The sequence below is a fragment of the Xenopus laevis genome, chromosome 1L (assembly GCF_017654675.1).
Source record: "Xenopus laevis strain J_2021 chromosome 1L, Xenopus_laevis_v10.1, whole genome shotgun sequence".
Classification (NCBI taxonomy): Eukaryota; Metazoa; Chordata; class Amphibia; order Anura; family Pipidae; genus Xenopus; species Xenopus laevis.
In genome coordinates, this window is record NC_054371.1 from 18523231 (window position 1) to 18548509 (window position 25279).

General features: G+C 41.0%; 1 protein-coding gene across 1 annotated transcript in view; it reads left to right on the top strand.

Moving 5' to 3' along the window:
- The window catches only part of LOC108719539 (histamine H2 receptor), a 91056-nt gene extending 84214 nt beyond the window's left edge, over positions 1-6842 (top strand). Inside the window, exon 4 of the mRNA XM_041587450.1 lies at positions 5250-6842. Coding sequence (XP_041443384.1) covers positions 5250-5958 — 709 coding nt within the window. The 3' untranslated portion in view covers positions 5959-6842. The remainder of the gene's footprint in view (positions 1-5249) is intronic.
- Positions 6843-25279: the final 18437 nt, after the last annotated feature.

Genomic DNA, 25279 nt, shown 5'->3' on the forward strand with positions numbered 1-25279 from the left:
CAGCGGGGAAGCAGAGGGCAAGTCGGCAAGGGCAGAGAGTGGGTGGAGTTAGACGGGGAGTCTGGAGGTGAGTGGGTGGAGTTAAGGTGGGAAGTGGGCGGGAGGATGAGGATCTGAGTGCACTGGGCCCCTCTGAAGACTTTTTTGCAGGGTGGCCCGTGAACTCTAGTTTTGCCACTGGCTAAATGGCTGATACACCAATGTATCTGTAACATTGTTATGAGCTAAGAGGGGACTTCACTAATGGTTGGACCTCCAAGGGGGCCACTTCTATAAGACTTCCCATCCAATCAAAAGATACTGTCCATTTAAATGTTGCCCTTGTTAGAACTGATCCATAGTGAGTCCATAATGTCTGATACCACAGGTTCAGCTTTGAATTTGAGTTGTAGAACGTCTACGGTTTCAGACATTATCCACAACATATTCTCATGAATTGCAACTCAGTCCCAACCTCTACCTTTACAAGCAATGGCTTTATCGGATCAAATTATTTGAAAAAAAGAAGATTTCAGGCTCATGGGTCAGTATCCATTTCTGTAAGCATAAAACTAGCTCTGTGTACTGACTGTGCAGTTCTTTAGGAACAAAATCAGCCAACGGCTGTCAATCCAGTCCTCATATTTCCCTGCTACCTGACAAATCCAGAACTTCAGCAAGTTCTTATTTAAGATCAAGTATATTCTCTATTCTCTAAGGAATAACAACCAGACTGGAGACAAGAGACAAGAATTTCACTCTTGAATTCATATTCTCTCGAGGGAGTTGTTCCATTCACAGTTGAAGACAGTCAGAACTAAAGACGAAAAATAAATGAACGGTTTCTGAAATGGCTAAGAACTAAAAAAAATGTTCTAGAATATTTATATAACTTTGCTCTAAGATGAGTTTCCATTTGCCAGAGTTCTCTCTCACACAAGAGTATCCAGACCATAGAGCAGAAATTTTTTTTGAGATCTAGAACTCTTGACAATGATAGATATCTTGAGGTCAGTTTCTTTACATGGACATTTAAGAGTCTTGCAAGACCTATACTTTAGTATGAGGTGAGAATGAGAGACCTATTGGGGTTAGAAATGATGGTGGAAATTTCTCATAGGCTAAAGATGGTTCCAGTCTGTAATGGCTTAATATCATTGGTAGAACGTGTGCCTACACTCAGGCCCGGACTGGTAATCTGTCAGTTCGGGCAATTGCCCTAGGGGCCGCTCTACCCTGCTTTCAAGTGGGCCGCCCCTGCCTAATTAGATCCGGTGCTAGGTGCTCTTGCCTGCGTGAAATTTTAAATAAAGAAACTTACTCAAACACTTCACCATTACTCCCCTCTTGAAACGCTGCATTTAAAAGAGTGATATAATTATTGTTTTCGCACACTATTGTTAGCAACTTTGGCCACATCTGAGACTTTGCCACCGCCGCCATTTTAAACTCACTGCGTCACTTCCCCCCCCCAGCGCCTCATCGATACTGCACATGAGCCTCCCTAAGACCCTGGGATGTAATAAATCAGGCGCACGTACAAGTAAAAAAAAGCAAGCGTTTTTTTCTGTAAAAATAAATGCTTTATTAATACAGACCTCAGTCAGACAGACAGACCAGAACGCTGCTGAGAAAGTTGTGTGCTAGCAGTGTCCACCAGCTCCTACATTGCTAATGAAGCGAGCAAGTATAGGAGCTTCAAAGCTTCCCTTCTCCTGGGGCATCTCCATAACAACGGAACAGCATGAGCTACAGCAGGCAGGAGCAGAAAGGTCAGCGATGACGCTTGTCAGTCACATGACCCAAACATCCGCGCTACACCGTGGAAAGCTTAAGCAGTACTAGTGCGCATGCACAGTGCTCCACAGAAAAGAAGTGCGCATGCGTGTGCCCTAAGAAGATTTTATGGCCTGCAGCAAAGGTACACTTGGCAGAAATAACTCACAAATTGCAGGAAAAAATTATGTAAATATATTTACATTATATGGGCAATAATTAGAGATTTTTTTTCTTTCTTTCTTCTCCTTTAATCACTGACACCAGCATACACTGTGGGGTCACCTAATTATACTATCTTTAAAAGAATCCCTGACCCTTGACGTGCTTCACATAAACCTGTCCATCCTCCCCACTCTCTGGCATGACACTCACTAATGTAAAGTTCGAGCAGAGAGAGAGAGAGAAGGACAGGGCTGCACAAACTTTGAATTTGTCGGTGGGAATTTTTATCACCTCACCACATACTGGTTTAGAAGACTGAGAATTTGCACTTAATTACATTAATTAAAAATGTCACTACAGTGTACCATATAAAGACACAAGGCTGCAGGGAACTCTGAGTATCACTCGTTTATTATAAGGGATAATGTACCCCCTACTGTAAATGATAAGGATATTAGAAGTCACTGGGGGTTGTTCTGTGACCATATAAAGGCACAAGGCTGCAGGCTGAGTTATACAGGGAACTCTGAGTATCACTCATGTATTATAAGGGATAATGTGCCGCCTACTGTAAATGATAATCATATTAGAAGTCACTATGGGGTTGTTCTGTGACCATATAAAGGCACAAGGCTGCAGGCTGAGTTATACAGGGAACTCTGAGTATCACTCATGTATTATAAGGGATAATATACCTCCTACTGTAAATGATAAGGATATTAGAAGTCACTGAGGGGTTGTTCTGTGACCATATAAAGGCACAAGGCTGCAGGCTGAGTTATACAGGGAACTCTGAGTATCACTCATGTATTATAAGGGATAATGTACCCCCTACTGTAAATGATAAGGATATTAGAAGTCACTGAGGGGTTCTGTGACCATATAAAGGCACAAGGCTGCAGGCTGAGTTATACAGGGAACTCTATTACTCATGTATTATAAGGGATAATGTACCCCCTACTGTAAATGATAAGTATATTAGAAGTCACTGAGGGGTTCTGTGGCCATATAAAAGCATAGGGCAGCAGGCTGAGTTATACAGGGAATTCATGTATTATAAGGGATAATGTACCCCCTACTGTAAATAATAAGCATATTAGAAGTCACTGAGGGGTTCTGTGACCATATAAAGGCACAAGGCTGCAGGCTGAGTTATACAGGGAACTCGGAGTATCACTCATGTATTATAAGGGATAATGTACCCCCTACTGTAAATGATAAGGATATCAACATATACATATACTGTATAAAATATGCGTGCATATAAGTTAAACACAAGCATGCATTTATGTGTGGGCTGCTTTGATTTTTTTGCCGGGGCTGCTTTTTACTACCAGTCCGGCCCTGCCTACACTGATTCTCTGTGTTGAATTATTGGCCTCACTAATGTGTTAGATGTCCAGCACTGATGATAGACCACCAATGGAAACAGTGTTTGTCTAGGGTATCTGGGGCTACCAGAAACCTCACCCCAATGGCCTCCACCTCTGCTATTGTGGCCCCATCATCTCGAACAAACCCCCCACTGCATACCTTTTCTCATCGCAGCATATCTCCAGCCACCATCCACCTGCTGGCAAATCACTCCCCCCATTACAAACCACTCCCCCGTCCCACAGATACTGGGTGGGCAATAGGGCAGATGTAGGCTGGACTCACTGGGATTTCTCCCATTGTCCTGGGAGCCCAGTCGACAATGAAAGGAAATCAGCACCCGTGAGCTACTAGGGTAAACTCCACCTGCAGAGTTCAGAGCAAGAGCCTCAAGTTGATATTCTGCTACAGCCTTGCAGATCCATAAACTATAAATGGGCCTGCTTTCCATAATGCATAATGCATAGAGTGCAGATTGTATGGAATGCAAAGGGACTTCATGTCCCAGAATTCATCAACTCCCAATGGAATAAAATGAGGGAAAGGTTACAATACACTGTACGGTGGGGACTCCTCCATGCAAACAGAGACAGACTATCATGGTTTCCTTTCAATCGGAGGAATCAGTATGTCTGTGTACTTTTATCTCGATTTCTAGCAGGTTAGATAGTGTTTATGAAACTTTTCTACACAAGACATATTGAACGAGCCCATGTCAAAAAGGGAAGAATATTTTCCCTTTAAATAAATATAACTTGTAACTCGTACAGATCATGTTGTCTGTTTGTGTACCAGACTGAGACACCTGTATTGTCTAGCTAGATAACATATTGTGTGAATATACAGAGAGTATTTTATGTCCAAAACATGTAATGGATATATATATATATTGATGACATAAATAATACATTTTGGGATATTATTCTGTGTAGCCCAGGGGAGCCCATACTTTAGTAATGCGAGGTCTACTTTTAGTGATGTTGTCCCATTATGATCTACATCCATAATATCATTGTTAGCATTCTGTTCCATGGAAAATATTACTTAAATGTTATATTAATTTCTAAGAGAATTTATATTACTATATTTAAAAAACAACTATTTCTTATGTATCTTTAACAGAATAAATCTGAACGAAAAGAATAAAACAGAAAGGTCATTTTGTCAAGCTGTTTGAGGACAGTGTCTTGAGATCTACTGATATCCAACTAAGGACAGAGACACACGTTCAGATTCGGGGAGATTAGTCGCCCGGCGGCATATCTCCTCTTCTTCAGGGCGATTAATCTCCCCAAACTGCCTTCCCACTGGCTAGAATTAAAATCGCCGGCAGGATGGCAGGTTGGCACTCCTCACAAGGAAACTTGGGGCGACTTCGAGAAAACGAAGCGCTCTGAGTGTCATCCCACCTGCGATTTTCATTCTAGCTGGCGGGAAGGCAGTTCGGGGATATTAGTCACTCTGAAGAAGAGGAGATTTGTCGCCGTGCAGCTTATATCTCAGAATCTGTCCTTGTGTCTCTGCCCTAAGGGCTTCAGCACACGGGCAGATTCGGGAAGATTTAGTTGCCTGTCGACTAATCGCCTCTTCGTCAGGGCGACAATCTCCCCTAACTGCCTTCAATCTGCCTTCCGCCTGCTAAAATGAAAAATCGCCTGGGGCAATGCGCTCGCGGCTCTTCGATTTCCGAAGTCGCCCGAAGTTTCCTCGTGAGGCGACTTCAGAAACTGAAGGTCTACTGGTAGATCCCGATCTACATGTTGGACCCCCCATAGTGTAGCTAATTCAGTAGATAAGGAAATAGTGCAGACAGTGATGAATAGCCCTACAGGAACAACACTGCTCTTGTTTTACATGCTTGAGATAAACAGGACTATTAGATGCACAGACCTGATACACACTGATCTTTTCCTATTACACTTCCCAAAGTCACATTATTTCTGCTTTATCCACAGATGTATCATTATGACAGTGACTATATGGGTTTACTCCTCTCTGATTTCCTTTCTGCCCGTCATGCAAGGATGGAATGAAATCCCCGGTGTTGATTCCGACAATGGGAAGCAATGTATCTTTGTCACCAACTGGACCTTTGCCATTGTTGCCTCATCCTTGGCATTTTACATCCCCTTCATAATCATGTGCAGCATGTACTTCTTTATATACCGGGCGTCTCGGCTGAAAGCCACTCGCATTGTGTCTCAGACCTTAGATTTGCATTACCACCCAAACAGTAAACGTCAAAACAACCTGCAACTGGAGAACAAAGCCACCAGGACAATGGGCATAATCATATCAGTGTTTGTCATGTGCTGGCTGCCATACTTTGTTCTAAACGTTCTAATAGCTGCCAAGGGCACCGATTCCACCAGTAGAGTCCTGGTGAACGCTTTCAAGTTCATTACTTGGTTGGGATACTGCAATTCCACCATCAATCCCATGCTATATGCCTTTCTAAATCGGGACTTCCAAAGGGCTTTGAAGAAATTGCTGATCTGTAGACGTTGGAGATCCCAGGTGGACATAGGAGACGACATGGTCTCCATCGTGACATTTTCTAAGACAGCTCAAGATCCAGAATATAATAACATAAAAATGCCAATCAGCAACTGTGTGTTAAAGAACAAACCAGCAATGAAATGCAACCCTGCAATACATTACTAACCAATAACACACACATGATGACCCTATAGGGCACACACTCACCTATATTTACCTTTCTTTATAACCTGAATGTATCCGATGCACAAGCATAACCAATATTTCAACCTTAATCTCATATTCTTCTAAAGTCAATCGACAAATAATATGTAATTACTAAAAGCAAGTTTTGTTTGGACGATACTGTCCTCTGAATGTATATTTTTACTTATTGCAGCTTCTCCCCACACTGAGAGCAACAAATGAAAGACAAGACACAAGAGGGGTCATTCACAAACACAAAGTGCAATTTCTGGTGCATGTTTTTACCCATAATGCATCCATTTCCCCATAATTCAATTGTAATTGCATCCACCCCAGTTGCTCCTGATGCATCAGAATAGAAATAACTGCATTTTGACTGGGGTGAATCGGGTGTAAGTTGCAGATAGCACTTTCAGAGTGGGGATTCTGTCATTTTTTGGAGAGCACATTCAAAGTGTTGCATCGAAATCCCTGGGTGCAATCCTGGTGCTCCTATCGACACAATCCACTGAGGGAACCCTGGAGCTACTGCCAGGTCCATGGTGGTGGTAGCTCCAGAGTTCCGCATTTCCAATAGATGCAGCGGGCCCCATTCATCAGAAGGACGGGATGGGTGCATTGGCAGCCATGTTGAAATGCAGGAGGATCTTTGGATACAAGTACCTTAATGAATTGTAATAACATGTGCTCTCCATTGTATCCATTTTAGGGCATCTGCATTTCATAGCCCTTAAGACAAAGAACAGAAACCAGCCAAAACAGGAGCACACTCAATTAGAATAGGAGTAGAATGAAAAAAGAATAGTTAAAGGAGAAGGAAAGGTTAAAACTAAGTAAAAGGTCTATATAAATACACCAGTAAACCCTCAAAGTAATGCTGCTCTGAGTCCTCTGTCAAAAGAAACACCACATTTCTTTCCTTCTATTGTGTACTCATGGGCTTCTGTATCAGACTTCCTGTTTTCAGCATAAACCCCCCGGGCTTGGGCTTGAGCATGCTCAGTTTGTTCCTCTCTCCTTCCCCTCCCTGCTGTAATCTGAGCCCAGAGCATAGATTTGCCACTTGTGCATTTTTGACCCGAACAGTTCTGTTTTCTAAGGTCTTTCCGGGTTTCAAGTTCTGTTCAGTTTTCAGCCTTGTGAAAACCGAACAATAATCTAACCAATAAATAAATGATCAAGTGAGGTTGATTTCTTCTTACAGAAACAAATAAACAAAGCAAAACAATCAAAAGTAAGAAATAGTTTTTCTAAATTAGCATTGCTGTATTTCAGTGCTTTCTGGATAACCGATTTCCGTATAATAGATCAAATACCTGTAATTAAAGGATTGTGCTTACTCATCAATCAGATTATAGATTAGAGATAGGGTCGCCATCTGTGTTGTTTTGAACTGGACATCAAAACTTTATGTCCATCTTAAAACATTTTGAAAACTGGATGGAAATCCAGCCAGTTGCTTCTTCATAACTCCACCTACTTCATTGTGCCTGCCTCTTATGTCATTGCTGCTCCACCCCAATGCTATCTGCCTCGCCCCCGTTGTTTGGGTTTAGCCCCTGGCAAATCTACCAGAGCTATGAGTGAGCAGGGACAGACTCAGGCAGGAAGTGATGTCACACCAAGCTAATATGGCAGCTGCTATCCTAAACAAACAGAGAACGTTTCTAGAGCTGTTTACTCAGGTATGGTAAAGCATTCTACAGAATAAATATAGTGCTATAGTTTGTACTATTGTGGCTAATCTATTGGTAACACACTGGCTCGGTAGCTTTGCTTCTCCTTTAAGAAAATAAGAAAGATAAACAGCTAAAACAGAGAAGACACACAAACTGTTGAACTCGAGCCATAAAGAATAGGAAAAGAGAAAGAGGATAGGGATACAAGAGAGGAAACAAGGTGATAGAAAAGGGAAATCCAAAACCAGAATTTACAGACAGTATTGAAAGGAATAAAGGAAAGGGAAAAAACATATAAAGTTATGGAAAATGTAAAATAAAATGTAAATATGTTGATATATCATATTAACATATTCTTTGTTGATTGAATGAATCACATTTGCTAGTAACTCTATGTTTCATGGGCAGAAAGCATTACAGCTGCTCTTTATAGTATTCAGCTGTCGTGGGATGCTGAGACTAAAGGTGGCCGTAGATGACAAATACAATGTTTCCTGGAAAGATCGTTAGTTTCAATACACACGTGTAGAGCTGAACCGTCAGATATACAGATAGAAACAATAGAATTCTACCTGTATCTAACAATTCAGCACTAACAATGGCCGATGTTCTGGAGCCTTTAAAGGCACCCAATCAAATTTTTCGATGACGAGCCGACAGATATTTAAAGGGATACTGTCATGGGAAAACGTGTTTTTTTCAAAAAGCATCAGTTAATAGTGCTGCTCCTGCAGAATTCTGCACTGAAATCCCTTTTTCAAAACAACAAACAGATTTGTAATATTCAATTTTGAAATCTGACATGGGGCTAGATATATTGTCAGTTTCCCAGCTGCCCCCAGTGATGTGACTTGTGCTCTGATAAACTTCAGTCACTCTTTACTGCTGTACTGCAAATTGGAGTGATATCACCCCCTCCCTCCCCCCCCCCACCCCAGCAGCCTAACAACAGAACAATGGGAAGGTAACCAGATAGCAGCTCCCTAACACAAGATAACAGCTGCCTGGTAGATCTAAGAACAGCACTCAATAGTAAAAGCAAAGTCCCACTGAGACTGATTCAGTTACATTAAGTAGGAGAAATTACAGCCTGTCAGAAAGCAGTTCCATCCTAAAGTGCAGGCACAAGTCACATGACTGGGACAGCTGGGAAACTGACTAGCCCCATGTCTAGGATTACCACCTTTTTAAAAATGTTTAACCGGCTGCTGGGGGGCGGGGACACAAAGGGGCAGGCCGTGATGTCAAAAGGGGCGGGGCCACGCCACGGACACCAGAAGAAGTAAAAGAAAAGGTAAGTTCCAGGGGATTGGGGGCAGGCTGAGGGCTCCTTTTAATCGTATTACAAATTTACCGGCAGTTACATTGCTGGTAAATTTGTAATACCGGCCCCGGCCTTGGCAGGTATTTTACCGGCTAGGCCGGTAAAATACCGGCCGGGTGGCAACCCTACCCATGTCAGATTTCAAAATTGAATATAAAAAAATCTGTTTGCTGATTTGAAAAATGGATTTCAGTGCAAAATTCTGCCGGAAAAAACATGTTTTCCTATGACAGTATCCCATAAGTCTTCTGCCGTTATCGGCATCTCCCACCGTACACGCGCCGAATATGGTATGAAAATTCGGTTTGTGCGATATTATTGGTGCGTCCATGGCCACCTTTATACTTTCATTCCAAAAGGGGCGGCAGATTAGCCAACCCAGAGGTACAGTATATAATTGTTTATTTTAATTGCCATCGTCTGAATGTATTCATGTACCGGTGCACAATGTACACATGAAACTGATTCTGTACTACACGCTAGAATTGTATTTTCCAAATGTAACTGAGACCACTTGCAAAGTCAAAATGACTCCACCCCAAGTAAACGTGGACTTTAAGGGGATTCAATGTACTTCTCATCTGAAACACGACAGGACAATCGATGTGCACAAGAGCAGGGAGCACTCACTGACCCTTGAAGGAGACACCGCTGTGCTGCTTTGTGTATCCGCTCCAGAAGCGACTACATTCCAGCAAGAAAATCCTCAATCACGGAGCACCAGCGGTGTTAAAAGGCTTTTGTGGAAGTGGCTTCTGTCCACGAAACGCGCCAAGCGTTAGTTTGCTGTGTGCTCCATTCATGCTTTTTAACATTTTCGAAATAAAGCGATGGTTTTAACACCGCTGGTGCTCCTTGATTGAGGATTTTCTGCACAACCTTCCACTGTTTCTAGATTTAAAAACTGCACCGCAATGTAAGATCACATGAATCTTTTTTTTTTTATTCTTTGTAATGAAACTTTTCTGAGATTTTCTATTTCCACTGTATGTAAATTGACTTGCAGCACAACTCACGACCCCTAATGTTCCAACAGAGTAGACCCGGTGAAACAAAAAACAATGGTTTCTAACTACTTTTAGCAAATTCACAGCTCGGGCAAATTGAATAAGTGATTTATTTACCAATCACTGTGACAAACCACAGCCGTCTCCACATTCCCAGGAAGGGGTTATAATATATATCACCAATTTCGGATGGGCACGCCAGGACCTGAAATTAAACAGCCGCTCAGCCATCGAGCAGGTTCCAAACTCAATTGTCTTCCTCGTTCACAATGAAACTTTTTGCAATAGAATTTTGAAAATAAAATTAGGTTCTGGGCAAAGTCATTGCCAGTGGTATTTATTCTGTTTCTAGCAATGCTCTAAATTTATTTTACATCTACGTGCGTCTTCCTTGAAATCTAAAAAAAATTGCGCTCATGAGTAGTGATGGGCGAATTTGATTTGTCCCATTGGCCGTGAATTTCACGAATTTCCTGCGAAATTCGTGAAACTGGTGAAAAATTTGTGAAACAGCAAATTTTTTCCCCGGGGAAACAATTCACCGGCTTCAAAGTGGACGCCGTTGTCAAAAATTGGCTCCGGCGTCGGAACCGGCACCGGCGGTATAAAATCTTTGACGCTGGCGGCGAAACCGTCACTGGCATCAAAATTTTCTCTGCAAATTTGCAAATTTATTTGCCGGCGGCGAAACAGGCAAATTCGACACGTATTCTCGCCTGGCGAATAAATTCGCCTATCACTACTTATGAGCTAATGCTCCAATAGGCCGGAGATATGTTTGTAGTTCTGTCAAAAATTAAAGTCAATGGCCGTCCGTTTATTGTCATCGGTGTCTAAATTGGCTCCAGCGTCGGAAACGTCACCGGCGGCATAAAATCTTTGACGCTGGTGGCGAAACCCTCACTGGCATCAAAATTTTCTCTGCAAATTCGCAAATTTATTCGCCGGCAGCGAAACAGGCAAATTCAACACGAATTCGCGCCTGGCGAATAAATTCGCCCATCACTAATGCTCCAATAGGCCGGAGATATGTTTGTAGTTCTGCCCTCATCAACGCTGCATAGATACTTAATGAAAATAATTATTAGATGTTCAAAGCTAAACGAAAGTGTTAAAAATGGTCTGCTTTATCCTTTTGGGGAAGGTCAGAGAGAGATGTATCCATTAATTCAGAAAATGTGCCTAAGGGCTTCTTTTTCTCAGTACATGTATGGGATTCATTATCCGGAAACCTGTTATCCAGAATGCTTTCAATTACGGAAAGGCATTCTCCCATAGATACCAGTTCCCTTCTATACCAGTGCCCACTCTTTTCCAGGTTCTATCCACCTTTTCAGCCACAGGTGCTTAGTATTAGATACAGGTATGGGATCCGTTACCGGAAACCCATTATCCAGAAAGCTCAGAATTACGGAGTCTATCTCTATTTAATCCAAATAATCAACATTTTTAAAAATGATTTCCTTTTTTCTGTAATAATAAATCAGTAACTTGTACTTGATCCCAACTGAGATATATTTAATCCTTATTGGAGGCAAAACCAGCCTATGATGTAGAGAGTGATATTCTGAGACAATTTGCAATTGGTTTCTATTATTTGTGGTTTTTGAGTTATTTGGCTTTTTATTCAGCAGCTCCCCGGTTTGGAAATTCAGCAATCTGGTTGCTATGGTCCAAATGACCCTAGCAACCATGCATTGATTTGAATAAGAGACTGGAATATGAATAGGAGAGGCCTGAATAGAAGGATGAGTAAGAACAAGTAGCAATAACAATGCATTTGTAGCCTTACAGAGCATTTGTTTTTAGATGGGGGTCAGAGACTGGAAAGAGTGAGAAAAAGGCAGCAAATATAAAAATATATTAAATATACAAAAACTACACCTGCCGAAGTGTTGCGATGTGAGCGAAGCCGTCGCTGGCGAATTTACGGAGGTTAGTAAATTTGCCCGATAATCTGAAGTCCACTTTGTAAGAAGTCCCACTCTGAATTTTTATACCTGTTTTCCAAACCGGCTCTAACACTGTGGGCGTTGCCTTTCTGTTTCCATGATCCGCCCCTATTAAAACTCACATAAGTCTATGGGACAGTTTAAATTACAAGTAAAGCTAAATTGGTGCCACAAATCGCCACCTTGAATGAATATATTTCCAGTGAAAATTGCAGCTACTATTGAACAATATTTAGAAAAACAGAAATAGAGATGTTAAAGGGATTGTTCACCTTTGAGTTAATCTTTAGTATTATGTAGTGATATTCTGAGGCCATTTGCAATTGGTTTTCATTTTTTATTCTTTGTGGTTCACGAGTTATTTCGATTTTTATTCAGCAGCTTTCCGGTTTGCTGTTTCAGCCATCTGGTTCCTAGAATCCAAATTCCCCTAGCAACCTTGAACTGGTTTAAATAAGAGACTGGAATAGGAATAGGAGAGGCCTGAATAGAAAGAGGAGTAATAAATAGTAGCAATAACAATAAAATGTGTAGCCTTACAGAGCATTTGTTATTAGATGGGGGTCAGTGACGTCTGTTTGAAAGCTGGAAAGAGTCAGAAGAAAAAGGCAAATAATTTAAAAAAAATGCACAAAATAAATAATGAAGACCAAATGAAAAGTTGCTTAGAATTAGCCATTCTGTAACACACTAAAAGGCCCTTTAAGAGTTTTTACTATTCCCTATCGTATTACTTATTTTGAAGCATGAAATACATGTCAGGAACATCTGCAGGAATTAGAAGACAACAGACGGACTCTCTTCCTCCAATAAAGGTCATGATGTAATTAACTACTGCCCCAATACAATGGTCACATCCCTGACATCACAACAAGCCCCTACTTTGCAGTTCTGGTTTATGGCAGTGGAATGACACCAACAAGTCCAAAATACAGAGTCAGATTTGATCAATGCAGGTTCTAAGGAGGCTATGAAACTCCATGCCCATAGAATTGTAGATCATGTTTATTGTTGTCTTATTTAAAGATGCGGTAAATACAAGGCTGTGCCCTCAACTGCTCCGTCTTTAGCTTGGCATTACCTTCCCTGCATCTGACATGTCTAGAAGTAAAAAGTGCAAGATTATATAAAATAGTGATTTGTGTAAAGATCCAAAAAGTTTGGGACATCGAATGACCATAGAATCATAACACGGTGTAGAGTTTGGCACAGCTACTTAGCTTCAGCATTATAACTATAACTAGCCCTAAACACCTTACCCACCAGGACATATTTCTATATATATATTATATAAGGTGAAGGTGGAACCAAGAAGCTGACACTCTGAAGCTGTTTGTAACCCCCATCTAGTAAACAAGACATGACTCAGGGTTAGGGTTGCCACCTTTTCTGAAAAAGATTACCGGCTGGTGGGGGGGCGGGCACAAAAGGGGGTGGCCCGTGATGCAAAAGGGGGCAGAGCCACGCACCGTGACGCAAAAGGGGGCGGAGCAACACCGCGCGATGTCCAGAAGACTGAAAAAAAGGTAAGTTCTGAGAGAATTGGGGGTGGTCCAAGGGCTTTTTTTCAAGGGTATTACAAATTACCGGCAACTACATCGAAAGTAAATTTATAATACCGGCCCCGGCCTTGGCAGGTGTTTAACAGTTAGGCCGGTAAAATACCGACTGGGTTGCAACCCTACTTAAGGTGAGGTGGAACACTCTTGGAAATTTAGTGGGTGAGACTAGCTAATGCCAATTCGTAATTAGGGATTCACAGATTCCAGGATTCGGTCTTTTTCAGCAGGATTCAGATTCAGCTGAATCCAGGGGTGTAACTATAGAGGAAGCAGACCCAGGAGGTATAGGGGCCCCATGAGGTCCAAATTCATATACCTGTACAATTTCAATAAATATTGTTAAAACTGGTCAACCTGGGGGCAGGGGCAGATTTCTTTTTGGGCCGCCCATAGGTCAGAGGGTCAAATACCTGCCCCTTCTCCTTGCGAGCGCTCCTCCCCACACATGCGCACATTGCTGGTTCTTCAACTTATGTGATCCGAGACCAGCTGCGCGCATGCAACGTCTTACTGTTCTTTTGCTCCCGGTGAGCGGCACGCCGCCCCTAAAAATGTGCCGCCCTAGGCCCGGGCCTTTCTGGCCTCACCACAAATCCGGACCTGCCTGGGGGCCTGAAAAATAATCTGGGGGCACAGTAATTAGTAGTTACGCCACTGGCTGTATCCAAGTGCCTGGCTGAACTGAATCCAAAAATTCACATGATTTTTCATCACACAAACATGTTCGGATTCGGTTCTGCATTCAGTTGAGTCTTTCACAAAGAATTCAGGATTTGTTTGAATCCTAAAATAGTGGATTCAGCGCATCCCTACTCATATTTATCAAAATATATTTATCATTTTCCATTTCCAGAAACATTTTGCCTCGTACGGGCCTGTATCCATACATCTGCGCGCCCAGCATGCGTCTGTATGTGATTCACGGCTTCTGAAATCAACTCTCTGTTTCCCATAAATCACAAGGATTGGATATAACCACTATGGACCCAAATCAGCTGTTGAATATTGAGCGGATCTGCTGCTCAGAGTTTCCCAACAATAGAGTGAACAGAACTCTGGTATAATTTGGTGTAAAAACACCCCAACAGCAATTATACAGATGAATCCCTCCTGTACCCCAAGTCCCTTTATTTATATCAGAGAATTACTGCAGCTCTGCTGATGCATTGTCTGTCGTACTACTATTCTCCCAACAGCATGGCAGCCCCGAATCCTGCAGCTGGTGCCCAACTTATAATGCAGTTTTAATTTGCTTAAATGACAATTGCTGATTCGCTGAGCTGTTTGATAGATGTGCAAGATGGTTGGTTGCTCGTCCTGAACCAGCAAGCCCTTGAGGAATACAAATAGCAGAACATCAGCAGCTGCCGTATGGGATATCTCACAGAGATGATGATACTACTTTCTGTAATTACTGCCAGACAGGGGATAATGTACCATTAATGTTGTTGAATTAGAAGTCATCTCTGAGGTCCTGAACGACAGCCTCGTGCCATCACAAGATCTCAGCTTTACTCTGAATTATCTTTATTAGGTTCTTTTCTGTAGGGATCCATGCAATGCAGGAGCAACTGTCATTTACAGATAATGGGATCAGGGCTGAATTGATTGTGTAGGTGGATTGGACACTAATGGAATGAGGGACGGTATAGAAACGGAATGCTGCTGAGTGTCTGCTGTGTATGTGATGAGCAAACTGTGATGGGAACCAAGAGGGTTATTTAAATATATTAGGTGAGTTTCATTTGTGTTGTGGTTAACTGGGAAAACTCAGAGAAGCCAATTGCCCTGCAGGATATTAAGTAACCATTAGGGATGCACCAAATCCAGGATTCAGTTCGATATTCAACAGGATTAGACCAAATCTTCATGCCTGGTTGAACCGAATCCGAGAAATCGTGCGACTTTTTATCACATAAGCAAGTGAATTTTTTTTTAGCCACATGTGGCTCTCTTTTTCCCTCCCCCTCTCCGATTAGTTATTAAACTTGGGTTTGGTTACAGTACAGTTTTGGACCTAATCGTTCACGAATGATTTGGGGCTTCGGCCAATTCCAAAGTAGTGGATTTGCAACATCCCTAGTAATTTGCGTGCCTGGCTGAACCGAGTCCTTAAAAGGAAGTAAAAAATTTTTTAGCCACATCTCTTCCCCTCTCCTTCCCTATTTTGCATATTATTAGTTATTAAATTAGGGTTCGATTTCGGTTTGGTATTTGGCAGAATCTTTCACAAAGGATTTGCTGGGTTGGGCCAAATCCAAAATAGTGGATTTATGCATCCCTAGTAACCATGGATTATGAGTCTCACAGGAGTTAAAGGAAAGTCGTCTTGCACTCGGGGGTGCCAAATGTTAGGCACCCCCAAGTGATTGTATTGACTTACCTGAAACCCCAGGCTGGTGCTCCTATCAGCAGAAAACTGCACCGGCCCAGGGTTATACCATTGAGCACCACAGAGCTATCCTCTTCCGTCTTCTTCTTTCTTTGCGCGGCTGCGAATGAGCAGTTGATCAAAAAGCCGAACTTAAACGAAAAAGACGCTATTTCATTCTACTGCGCATGCGTCTGAAAACATTTTGTTGTACGTGGGCCCAGTGATTTCTGATGGAGGCCCTGAATCACGGCATGAAGCAAGAAAGCTAAACTTGATAGACCCAGGCCTGCTCCACCCCACCATGAGCTTGACGGAAGATCCTGTAATTGTATACACATCAACACTGGTCCAGAAATAAAATGTGAATCTTTTTCCAGGCCCAAACATTATTCCCCTAATTATTAAGCTCCTGGCTCACGACTAACCCAACATAAGTACAACAGTAAGTGCAAACATCAATAACAACATTATAAATTGCTTTATGGTGGTGGCTCATTGCCCACATCCTCATTCCCATTCTAATGAATGACTGGTTCCAATGTCCTCACCAATATCTGCCATTTGTAGAATGTTTCCCAATCTTGATGAAAGACAGAAAAGGGCATCTGAGAGCTCTGGAGTCTTTATTGGTCATAGAGCTGCTCCACTGGTAAAAGGCTATTGTTACTTTTGCTATAAAACACAATTTGCAGAGCACTGAGCATGACTTATTCCCAGCCTGACAGTTCTATGCTCCACATCTAATAAATAACAATTCAGCAGCTCAGCGGTGGCCGCATTTGCCCAGTTAGAGGATCTGAATTCTCAGAAACCCACAGTGAATGAATAACAGCCCTATGGTTCTCAATTGCATTGAATTCTGCCTTCATCCCAGATGGATTCCTTCCCATGTGCCCTACATAAAGCTCATCAATATATAAATGTTCTGCTACATATGCAGCATCTGCAACATGACATACATAATGCTATTTGTTTTTATACTACCAATCAAGAAGCAGATGGAATTGTCGCTGGCAGGGCCCCACACCTTATGCTTAAATTAAATTCTCTTCAATAATATATTAAAACAGTGAGAAGCACAGAGGGGCCCCTACGAGCAGCAGTTGTAAGATGAGATGAGTGGGGGAATACTCAGTAACACACCACAAATATCAGAAAGGTAGAGACAGTAACACTTTATTCCTTACTTGAATTGGTCACTTTTATTCATGACTTATTCTTACAATTTGATTGGGCCCTGATATTGAGTCTACAAGAATTTTGACTGTGGCCGTAGCTGATGTAGTTGATCATAGACAGGTCTTTGACACTTGTGGGGTGTGGGGGTGATCAGAATGCTACTATCCACCCCACATTGCTCCCAAATCACTTGAATTATTAGGGCCACACACATTGGCTAGAAAACTCCTGAAATCAGTAAGAGACAAGTGCACTAACCAAGGAGTAAACAATACGATCTATCTGTTGCCAGAATTCCAAGGGGCAAGAGACGGCAGGGGCCCAAAGGGAAACAAAGAAGAGAAACGTTTGAGAGACTGGATTAAGCTTTAGGCACAGGCCACACAGGAGTGGGGAGATATGAGAGAGAGAGAGAAGAGAGAGAGAAAGAGAAGAGAGAGAGAAGAGTGAGAGAGAAGAGAGAAGAGAGAAGAGACAGAGAGAGAGAGAGAGAGAGAGAGAGAGAGAGAGAGAGAGAGAGATCATAGACACTCTTAATTCTTTGGAGTTTTGTTTATCATTGGCTGAGCTTTCAAAGTAGCAACTTCCTTTTAATATATAACATGCCTTATGGAAACCGTAGTATTTCAGCAGTAACAAAGTTATTGGATTAACAGAAAATATGCATCATAAAATTAGACAGGTGCATACATTTGGGCAACAGAGATATTACATCAATACTTGAGTTGATCCTCCCTTTGCAAATGTAACAACCTCTAGACGCCTCCTATAGCCTTTGATGAGTGTCTGGATTCTGGATGTGGGTATTTTTGACCATTCGTCCAACAAAATCTCTCCAGTTCAGTTAAATTTGATGGCTGCCGAGCATGGACAGTCTGCTTCAAATCATCCCATAAATTTTACATGATATTCAAGTTGGGGGACTGTAGAATATTGTACTTGTCCCTCTGTATAAATGACTTTGTAGATTTCCACGTGTGTTTAGGGTCATTGTCTTGTTGGAATATCCAACCCCCTGCGTAACTTCAACTTTGTGACTGACGCTTGAACATTATCCTGAAGAATTTGTTGATATTGGGTTGAATTCTCTGACCCTCAACTTTAATAAGGGCCCCAGTAGTCCCTGAACTAGTCACACAGCCCCACAGCATGATGGGACCTCCACCAAATGTGACAGTAGGTAGCAGGTGTTTTTCTTGGAATGCGGTGTTCTTCTTCCGCCATGCAAAATGCTTTTTGTTATGACCAAATAACTCAATTTTTATCTCATCAGTCCAAAGCACTTTGTTTAAAAATGACTGCGGCTTGTCTAAATGAGCTTTTGCATACAACAAGCGAATCTGTTTGTGTTTGTGGCGTGAGTGCAGAAACGGCTTCTCTCTCATCACCCTGCCATACAGTTGTTCTTTGTGCAAATTGTGCTGAATTGTAGAACGATGTACAGATACACCATCTGCAGCAAGATGATCTTGCAGGTCTTTGTTGGTGATCTTTGGGTTGTCTGTAACATTCTCACAATCCTATGCCGCTCCTGTATTTTTCTTGGCCTGCCAGACCTGGGTTTTACAGCAACTGTGCCAGTGGCCTTCCATTTCCTGATTACATTCCTTACAGCTGAAACTGACAGTTTAAACCTCTGAGATAGCTTGTTGTAGCCTTTCCCTAAACCCTGATACTGAACAATCTTTATTTTCAGATCTTTTGAGAGTTGCTTTGAGGATCCCATGCTGTCACTCTTCAGAGGAGAGTCAAACAGGAGCACAACTTGCAATTGGTCACCTTAAATACCATTTTCTCATGATTGGACACACCTGCCTATGAAGTTCAAGGCTTAACAAGCGAATCCAACTAATTTGGTGTTGCCAGTAATCAGTATTGAGCAGTTACATGCGTAAAAATTAGCAAAATTACAAGGGTACAGAATTTTTGCACAGCCAGTTTTTCGCATTTGATTTAATTCCATACAACTGAATACTGCTTCACTTAAAATCTTTGTTCAGAAAACACCCCAGTACTCAGATGTTCCTGGGAAATGAAAGACATACCACTGTTATCTTTTTTGTTGAAAGTGGAGTCAATTATTATGCAGGCTGAGAGGGGTTCCCAAACTTTTTCATATGACTGTAGATAGATATGTAGATAGATAGATTTATAGAGAAGATGATAGACGATGGACAGATACTGATACAAACCAGGGACAGCAGATAAGCCCCCATTTACCAAGAACCTGCTGTTCTGGACCAGTGGTAAGGTAAGGAATCAAGGCCCTTCAGGCTCAAATTCCTATAGATCACTATATATACACATGACAAATTGCATGCATTAAGGAATTGGTAGCCCCAAATAAGTAGCTTGAATAGCTTAAAAGGCACAAAGAGAGCAAGCGTGGCTTCCCAGTGTGTTTCGTGGTTCACGGTGGCACAAGAAGAACTCGGCATCTTAGGCAGAAGTTTAGTTTTGCATACTTACAGCATTTCATACATATAATTTCAAGTAATTACTTGTATTTCTTGCATGACTTGGTTTTTCAATTACCATTTGTTGTTCCTCAGCTGTCATGCTCTCGCGCATCTCGGATCTTTCGTTAAGGGGGAAAATGAATAATTGAGAGACTCATTGCAAAGTCTGGAGCGGTTCCTCACTAATAGCAAACATTTCTGCACTTCTTCCCAACATAATTACAAGCTCTTTGCCTTCTCCCTGCACTTACAAGATGAGCCGTGAATGAGGGGAAGCCAGAGATATGGAAAGGGAGGAGGACAACCTTCTCATGCAAAGAATATGACGGGACAATGGGGGGGGGTACTTAGTTATACACAGGATTCATTCTGAAAGACTTTGACAAGTGACAACATTTTGCATAAAAAATATATCGAATGAACTTTCCAGTGGAGGAGGTGAGGTTCTTAAAGCATGGAGACCGTGGTTTCTCACAATGTTAAATCAGGATTACTTTACATTTTATGTCCACCAGTCTTGCAGGCGACGTGGATGTGAATGACCCGTCATTTAGGAAGACTTGACTTTGTTTAGTTCTTGTAGTTGCAGGCAGGCATCAATCCGGAACACCAAACAGTACAAATCAGGAGCCCAAAGTTTAAATAACCCAAAATACTTTATTTTACATTATGTATTAAAACAAAAGCCTTGCGCGTTTCGGGTCACATTTATTTTGCTCGAGTGAAGGAATAGAATAAAAAAAACGTTGAATTTCGAATTTTTTTTTGGCTACTTTGACCATCGACTTCGACTCGAACGATTCAAACTAAAAATTGTTCGAATATTCGACTATTTGATAAAAAAAACTTCGACCCCCTACTTGGCCACCTAAAACCTACCGAGGTGCAATGTTAGGAAGGTCCCCATAGGCTTTCTAACAATTTTTTGTTCAAAGAAAAATCGTTCGATCAAACGATTTGCGGTAAATCCTTTGACTTCGATATTCGAAGTCGAAAGATTTACATTCGGCAGTCGAATATCGAGGGTTAATTAACCCATATGTAAATCTGCCCCTTAATCATAGCCTACGATTGAGGCTATGGTTAAAGGGATCTGGTCATTGGAAAACATGTTTTTTTCAAAACACATCAGTTAATAGTGCTGCTCCAGCAGAATTCTGCACTGAAATCCATTTCTCAAAAGAGCAAACAGATTTTTTTATATTCAATTTTGAAATCTGACATGGGGCTAGACATATTGTCAATTTCCCAGCTGCCCCCAGTCATGTGACTTGTGCCTGCACTTCATGAGAGAAATGCTTCCTGGCAGGCTGCTGTTTTTCCTTCTCAATGTAACTGAATGTGTCTCAGTGGGACATGGGTTTTTACTATTGAGTGTTGTTCTTCGATCTACCAGGCAGCTGTTATCTTGTGTTAGGGAGCTGCTATCTGGTTACCTTCCCATTGTTCTTTTGTTTGGCTGCTGGGGGGAAAAGGGAGGGGGTGATATCACTCCAACTTGCAGTACAGCAGTAAAGAGTGATTGAAGTTTATCAGAGCACAAGTCACATGACTTGGGGCAGCTGGGAAATTGACAATATGTCTAGCCCCATGTCTGATTTCAAAATTGAATATAAAAAAATCTGTTTGCTCTTTTGAGAAATGGATTTCAGTGCAGAATTCTGCTGGAGCAGCACTATTAACTGATTCATTTTGAAAAAATTTTTTTCCCATGACAGTATCCCTTTAAGGGCCAGATTTATGAAGGGTCAAATTGAAAATTCAAATTCAACTTTCTAGTTTTTTTTTATGGTCAAAATTCAAATTTCGACTAGGGAGTTATTCAAATTAGATTCTTTTTTTTTAAAAATTCGAACTCGATTTTCGAGATTTATCACACTTTAAGAACTTGAATTCAACTATTCACCACCTGAAACCTGCCAAATTGCGGTTAAAGTCAATGGGAAGACGTCCAGGGATCAATTTGGAGTTGTTTGCATCCTTGCTATGTATAAAAGATCAGAGAATGGTGGCTCCTGGTACAGGTATGAGATCCATTATCTGAAAACCCATTTTCCAGAAAGATCTGAATACCAGAAAGGCCGTCTCCCATAGGCTATTTTATTCAAATAATTAAAAATGATTTCCTTTTCCTCTGTAATAATAAAACAGTGCCTTGTACTTGATCCCAACTAAGACGTAATGGGGATCGTTTATAAAGTTCCCCAAGCACATATTTATTTCCAAACGGTTGTATTGCCCGTATTTTATCCTGAATGCTGAAATATTGCACTGCTGCGCCAGTCTTTTTTGGGAATTCACATTGCACAAATATATCCGCAAATGAGATTGGTGGTTGCGACTACGCAAGGTCGTTGTGTGCGAAAATAGCTGACAGTAATTTTAATTCTCATTTTGCGAAAACTGTTATTTTGTCGGTCACTAAATTTGTGGTGTAACTCAAATACAAATATATAAAAGGTCAAATTTCAAATTCATGCGATTTTTTTTAAATTTAAATATACTCACAATTCGACTGGGAGGTTATTTAAGAAAAAATGTAAATGGCTAATATTCGAGAGAATGGTTCCGACCTATAAATTTGATTTGTACGAATAGTTTGTCTCCCGAAAAAAAAAACAAAAAACAACTTGAATGTCATGAAGCCAATTAGCATCTCCAAACAGCTCAACAGACCTCTGCCATTGATTTGAACTCGGCAGGTTTTAGGTGGCGAATATTCGAATTAGAACCGTTTCCATGGTCGAGGCGTGATAAAAATTAAATTTACATTCGATTAGGAGGATGAAAATTCTGTGTGAATTTTGATTGTCGAAAATTCTAATTTACTATTCAACCCTTGATAAATGTGCCTGAGAGTGCGTGCATAAATATTCGCAATTAGCGATTATACCATATTTAAAAAGCCCTTATGGACATTCGCAATTCTGTTTGCAATTAAATACACCGCTCTTATCTAGGTTAATATAACCATGCGCGGGGCAAATATTTTCACTGTGCGAATCATTTTGCGCTGCGTCAAGTTTATAAATGAGCCCCATGAAGGTTTATTTAATGATTTCCTAGTAGACAATGTATGGAGATACACGGTCTACTAGAGATACAAATTATGGAAAGATCTGTTATCCAGAAAACCTCAGGTCCTGAGCATTCTGGATAACAGGCCCAGTACATGTAGAGGTATGGGATCCGTTATCCAGGAAACCAGTTACCCAGAAAGCTCCAAATTACGGAAATGTCCATAGACTCCATTTTATCCAAATTTTTAAAAATGATTTCTCTGTAATAAGGTTCACAATAATGAGGCTTCGCTTCCTAGAACATTTATGCTTTATTTACTGTGCTCAGGGTAAAGAGGCTGCCTAGTTTCTGATACAGACATGGGATCCATTATCCGGAAACCCGTTATCCAGAAAGATCGGAATTATCCGACTGTCATAGACTCCATTTATTCCCTTTTGTCTGTAATAATAAAACAGTAGCTTGTACTTGATCCCAAATAAGATATAATTAATCCTTATTGGAGGCAAAGCCAGCCTATTGGGTTTATTTAAAGGATAAGTTAATCTTTAAAATAAGTGAATGTATAATTAATGAGGGGGCTATTCTAAGCACTTTTGCAATATACATTTATTTTGTTTTTATTCCAAGATATTAAGGGATACATGTACTGTTAGTATGAATGAATCTTGTTACAACAGCACCACCTGTTGGTCAGTTTCTGACCAGTCTGACCAGCAAGTAGTCAAGGAAGTTGTCAGGAGAAAGAAAGAGGCGGCTCTGATGTTCTTCTGCTTAGGAAAAAAGTTAGAAACCTTTCTCAAATCTTTCCTAAGCAGAAGAACATCAGAGGAGCCTCTTTCTTTCTCCTGACAACTTCCTTGACTACTTGGTGGTCAGACTGGTGGGAAAATGACCATTAACAGTACATCTATCCCTTAATATCTTGGAATAAAAACAAAATAAATAAAGAATGTACATTGCAAAATATCTTAGAATAGCCCCCTCATCAATTTTACATTTACTCGTTTTAAAGGTTTACTTATCCTTTAATGTTTACATGATTTTCTAATAGATTTAAGGTATGAAGAACCTAATTATGGAAAGCCCAATGTCCTGAACATTCTCGATAACGGGTCTCGTACCTGTTTTTTTTAGAGTGTTGCTCTTTATAGTGACCAAAACACAAGCGATTCTAATCCACAAGTGAAGGGGCTGAAGCACAGAAATATCGATTTTTTCCCCAATGTGACTAAAGGATCCTGTACAAGTCTTATTCAAGGCAAACTCTGGGCCACCTACATACATAATACATATATAAATACATAATAATATATAATAACTGCATACATACACCCAAATCATGGAGCCACGTTAGTATTTGAAATGAAACAGAAAACGAAAAAGTAAATAAAAACCGTTTTTTATTAAATCCTTCAGACTTGAAAAAAAAGTCAACATTATCGAATGCACTTTAACGTTCTCATTTAGTAACAAGTGTTCTGTACAGTAACAACCCCAAACGGATTGACTTCACATAAATAAAGAGGGGAAAAAAAACAAGACGGAGCCACACAACGGAAAAAAAACAAAAACATATTTACACGAGACGCGTGGTTAAACGTATAAAGCCAATGACCGATTTCCAAGACGTTAAAGTCGTCGTCAGCGCAAGTCGAGCGAGAGACACAGCAGCAACAAATACAGAGAAAAAGGAGGTCTCTGACAGACAGAGGACAGGCCGCTTCACTGACAGTTGTGTGGGGTACAATGGAATATAATCGTTCTATGGATAAGCCCTTGACAACACACACAGAGAGGGGAGTATTTAAAGAGACAGTGCAGAGTGTTTGGTGATCTCAGAATTAAGCGTTACCCCTGGCTGAGTCATTGGCATAGAGATATCAGACATGAGGTGGCCGTAGTGAAAACCACTTCCCAGAAAACTGGCAGTTGTTATTCCCACCAACGGCCACAGCATTCGTAGAACTGTATGGTGACAGGTGGCATTACGAAATATTACACTGAGATTTTACTCACATTTATATAAAATTGCTTTAATAGAAGACTCTGCCGTTCAGACGACGATATCTCCTTCTCCTAGAGGCTTTATAAAAGGATCGGTTTCTTTCCAGGACATGATTAAGCAGGAAGTGCAAAATTACAAGTGTTTTGGAAATGAAACTTCATGGTCGGGAGTTAATGATCATCAGCAACTTCTACAGTAAACCAAGTCTTTCCGTAAAGGGCAAGGAAACCATCAGAAAGGATTTTTCTATCAGAATAGGTGCTTTAAAACGAGCAAACGCCTTTCTATGCAGCATCTCTACATTCCAACCTTCTCTGCAGCCCGATGAGAAAGCTCTTCGATTTTCAAGGAACTGAAGGACGTCGCCTCCGCTTACTTGGGCTTGCAACAGGCTACAAACATGTTATCGTCTTCTAGCAATGACGTGAGGTCGGGAGTTGAATGCATATAATAAAAGATGCAGAGCTGGGAAGGGGAATGACATCACTGGATCCAAGATGGCAGCTGCATTCAAATAAATACAGGAAGGTGAAACCAAAAAAAAAAATGATATTTTGGGCAGTAAAAATTTAGAAAAGGGTTTGGGTGGACTTTTGTCATTTAAAGAGAAAAAAAATACCCCCTTTTTCACTTATGAACTCATTTTAATGGGCTTAGATGTCTTCATGCACCAGTTTATAAACCCAACTTAAAGGGGAACTATCAAGAAAATGTAATATAAGTTATAGCATACTG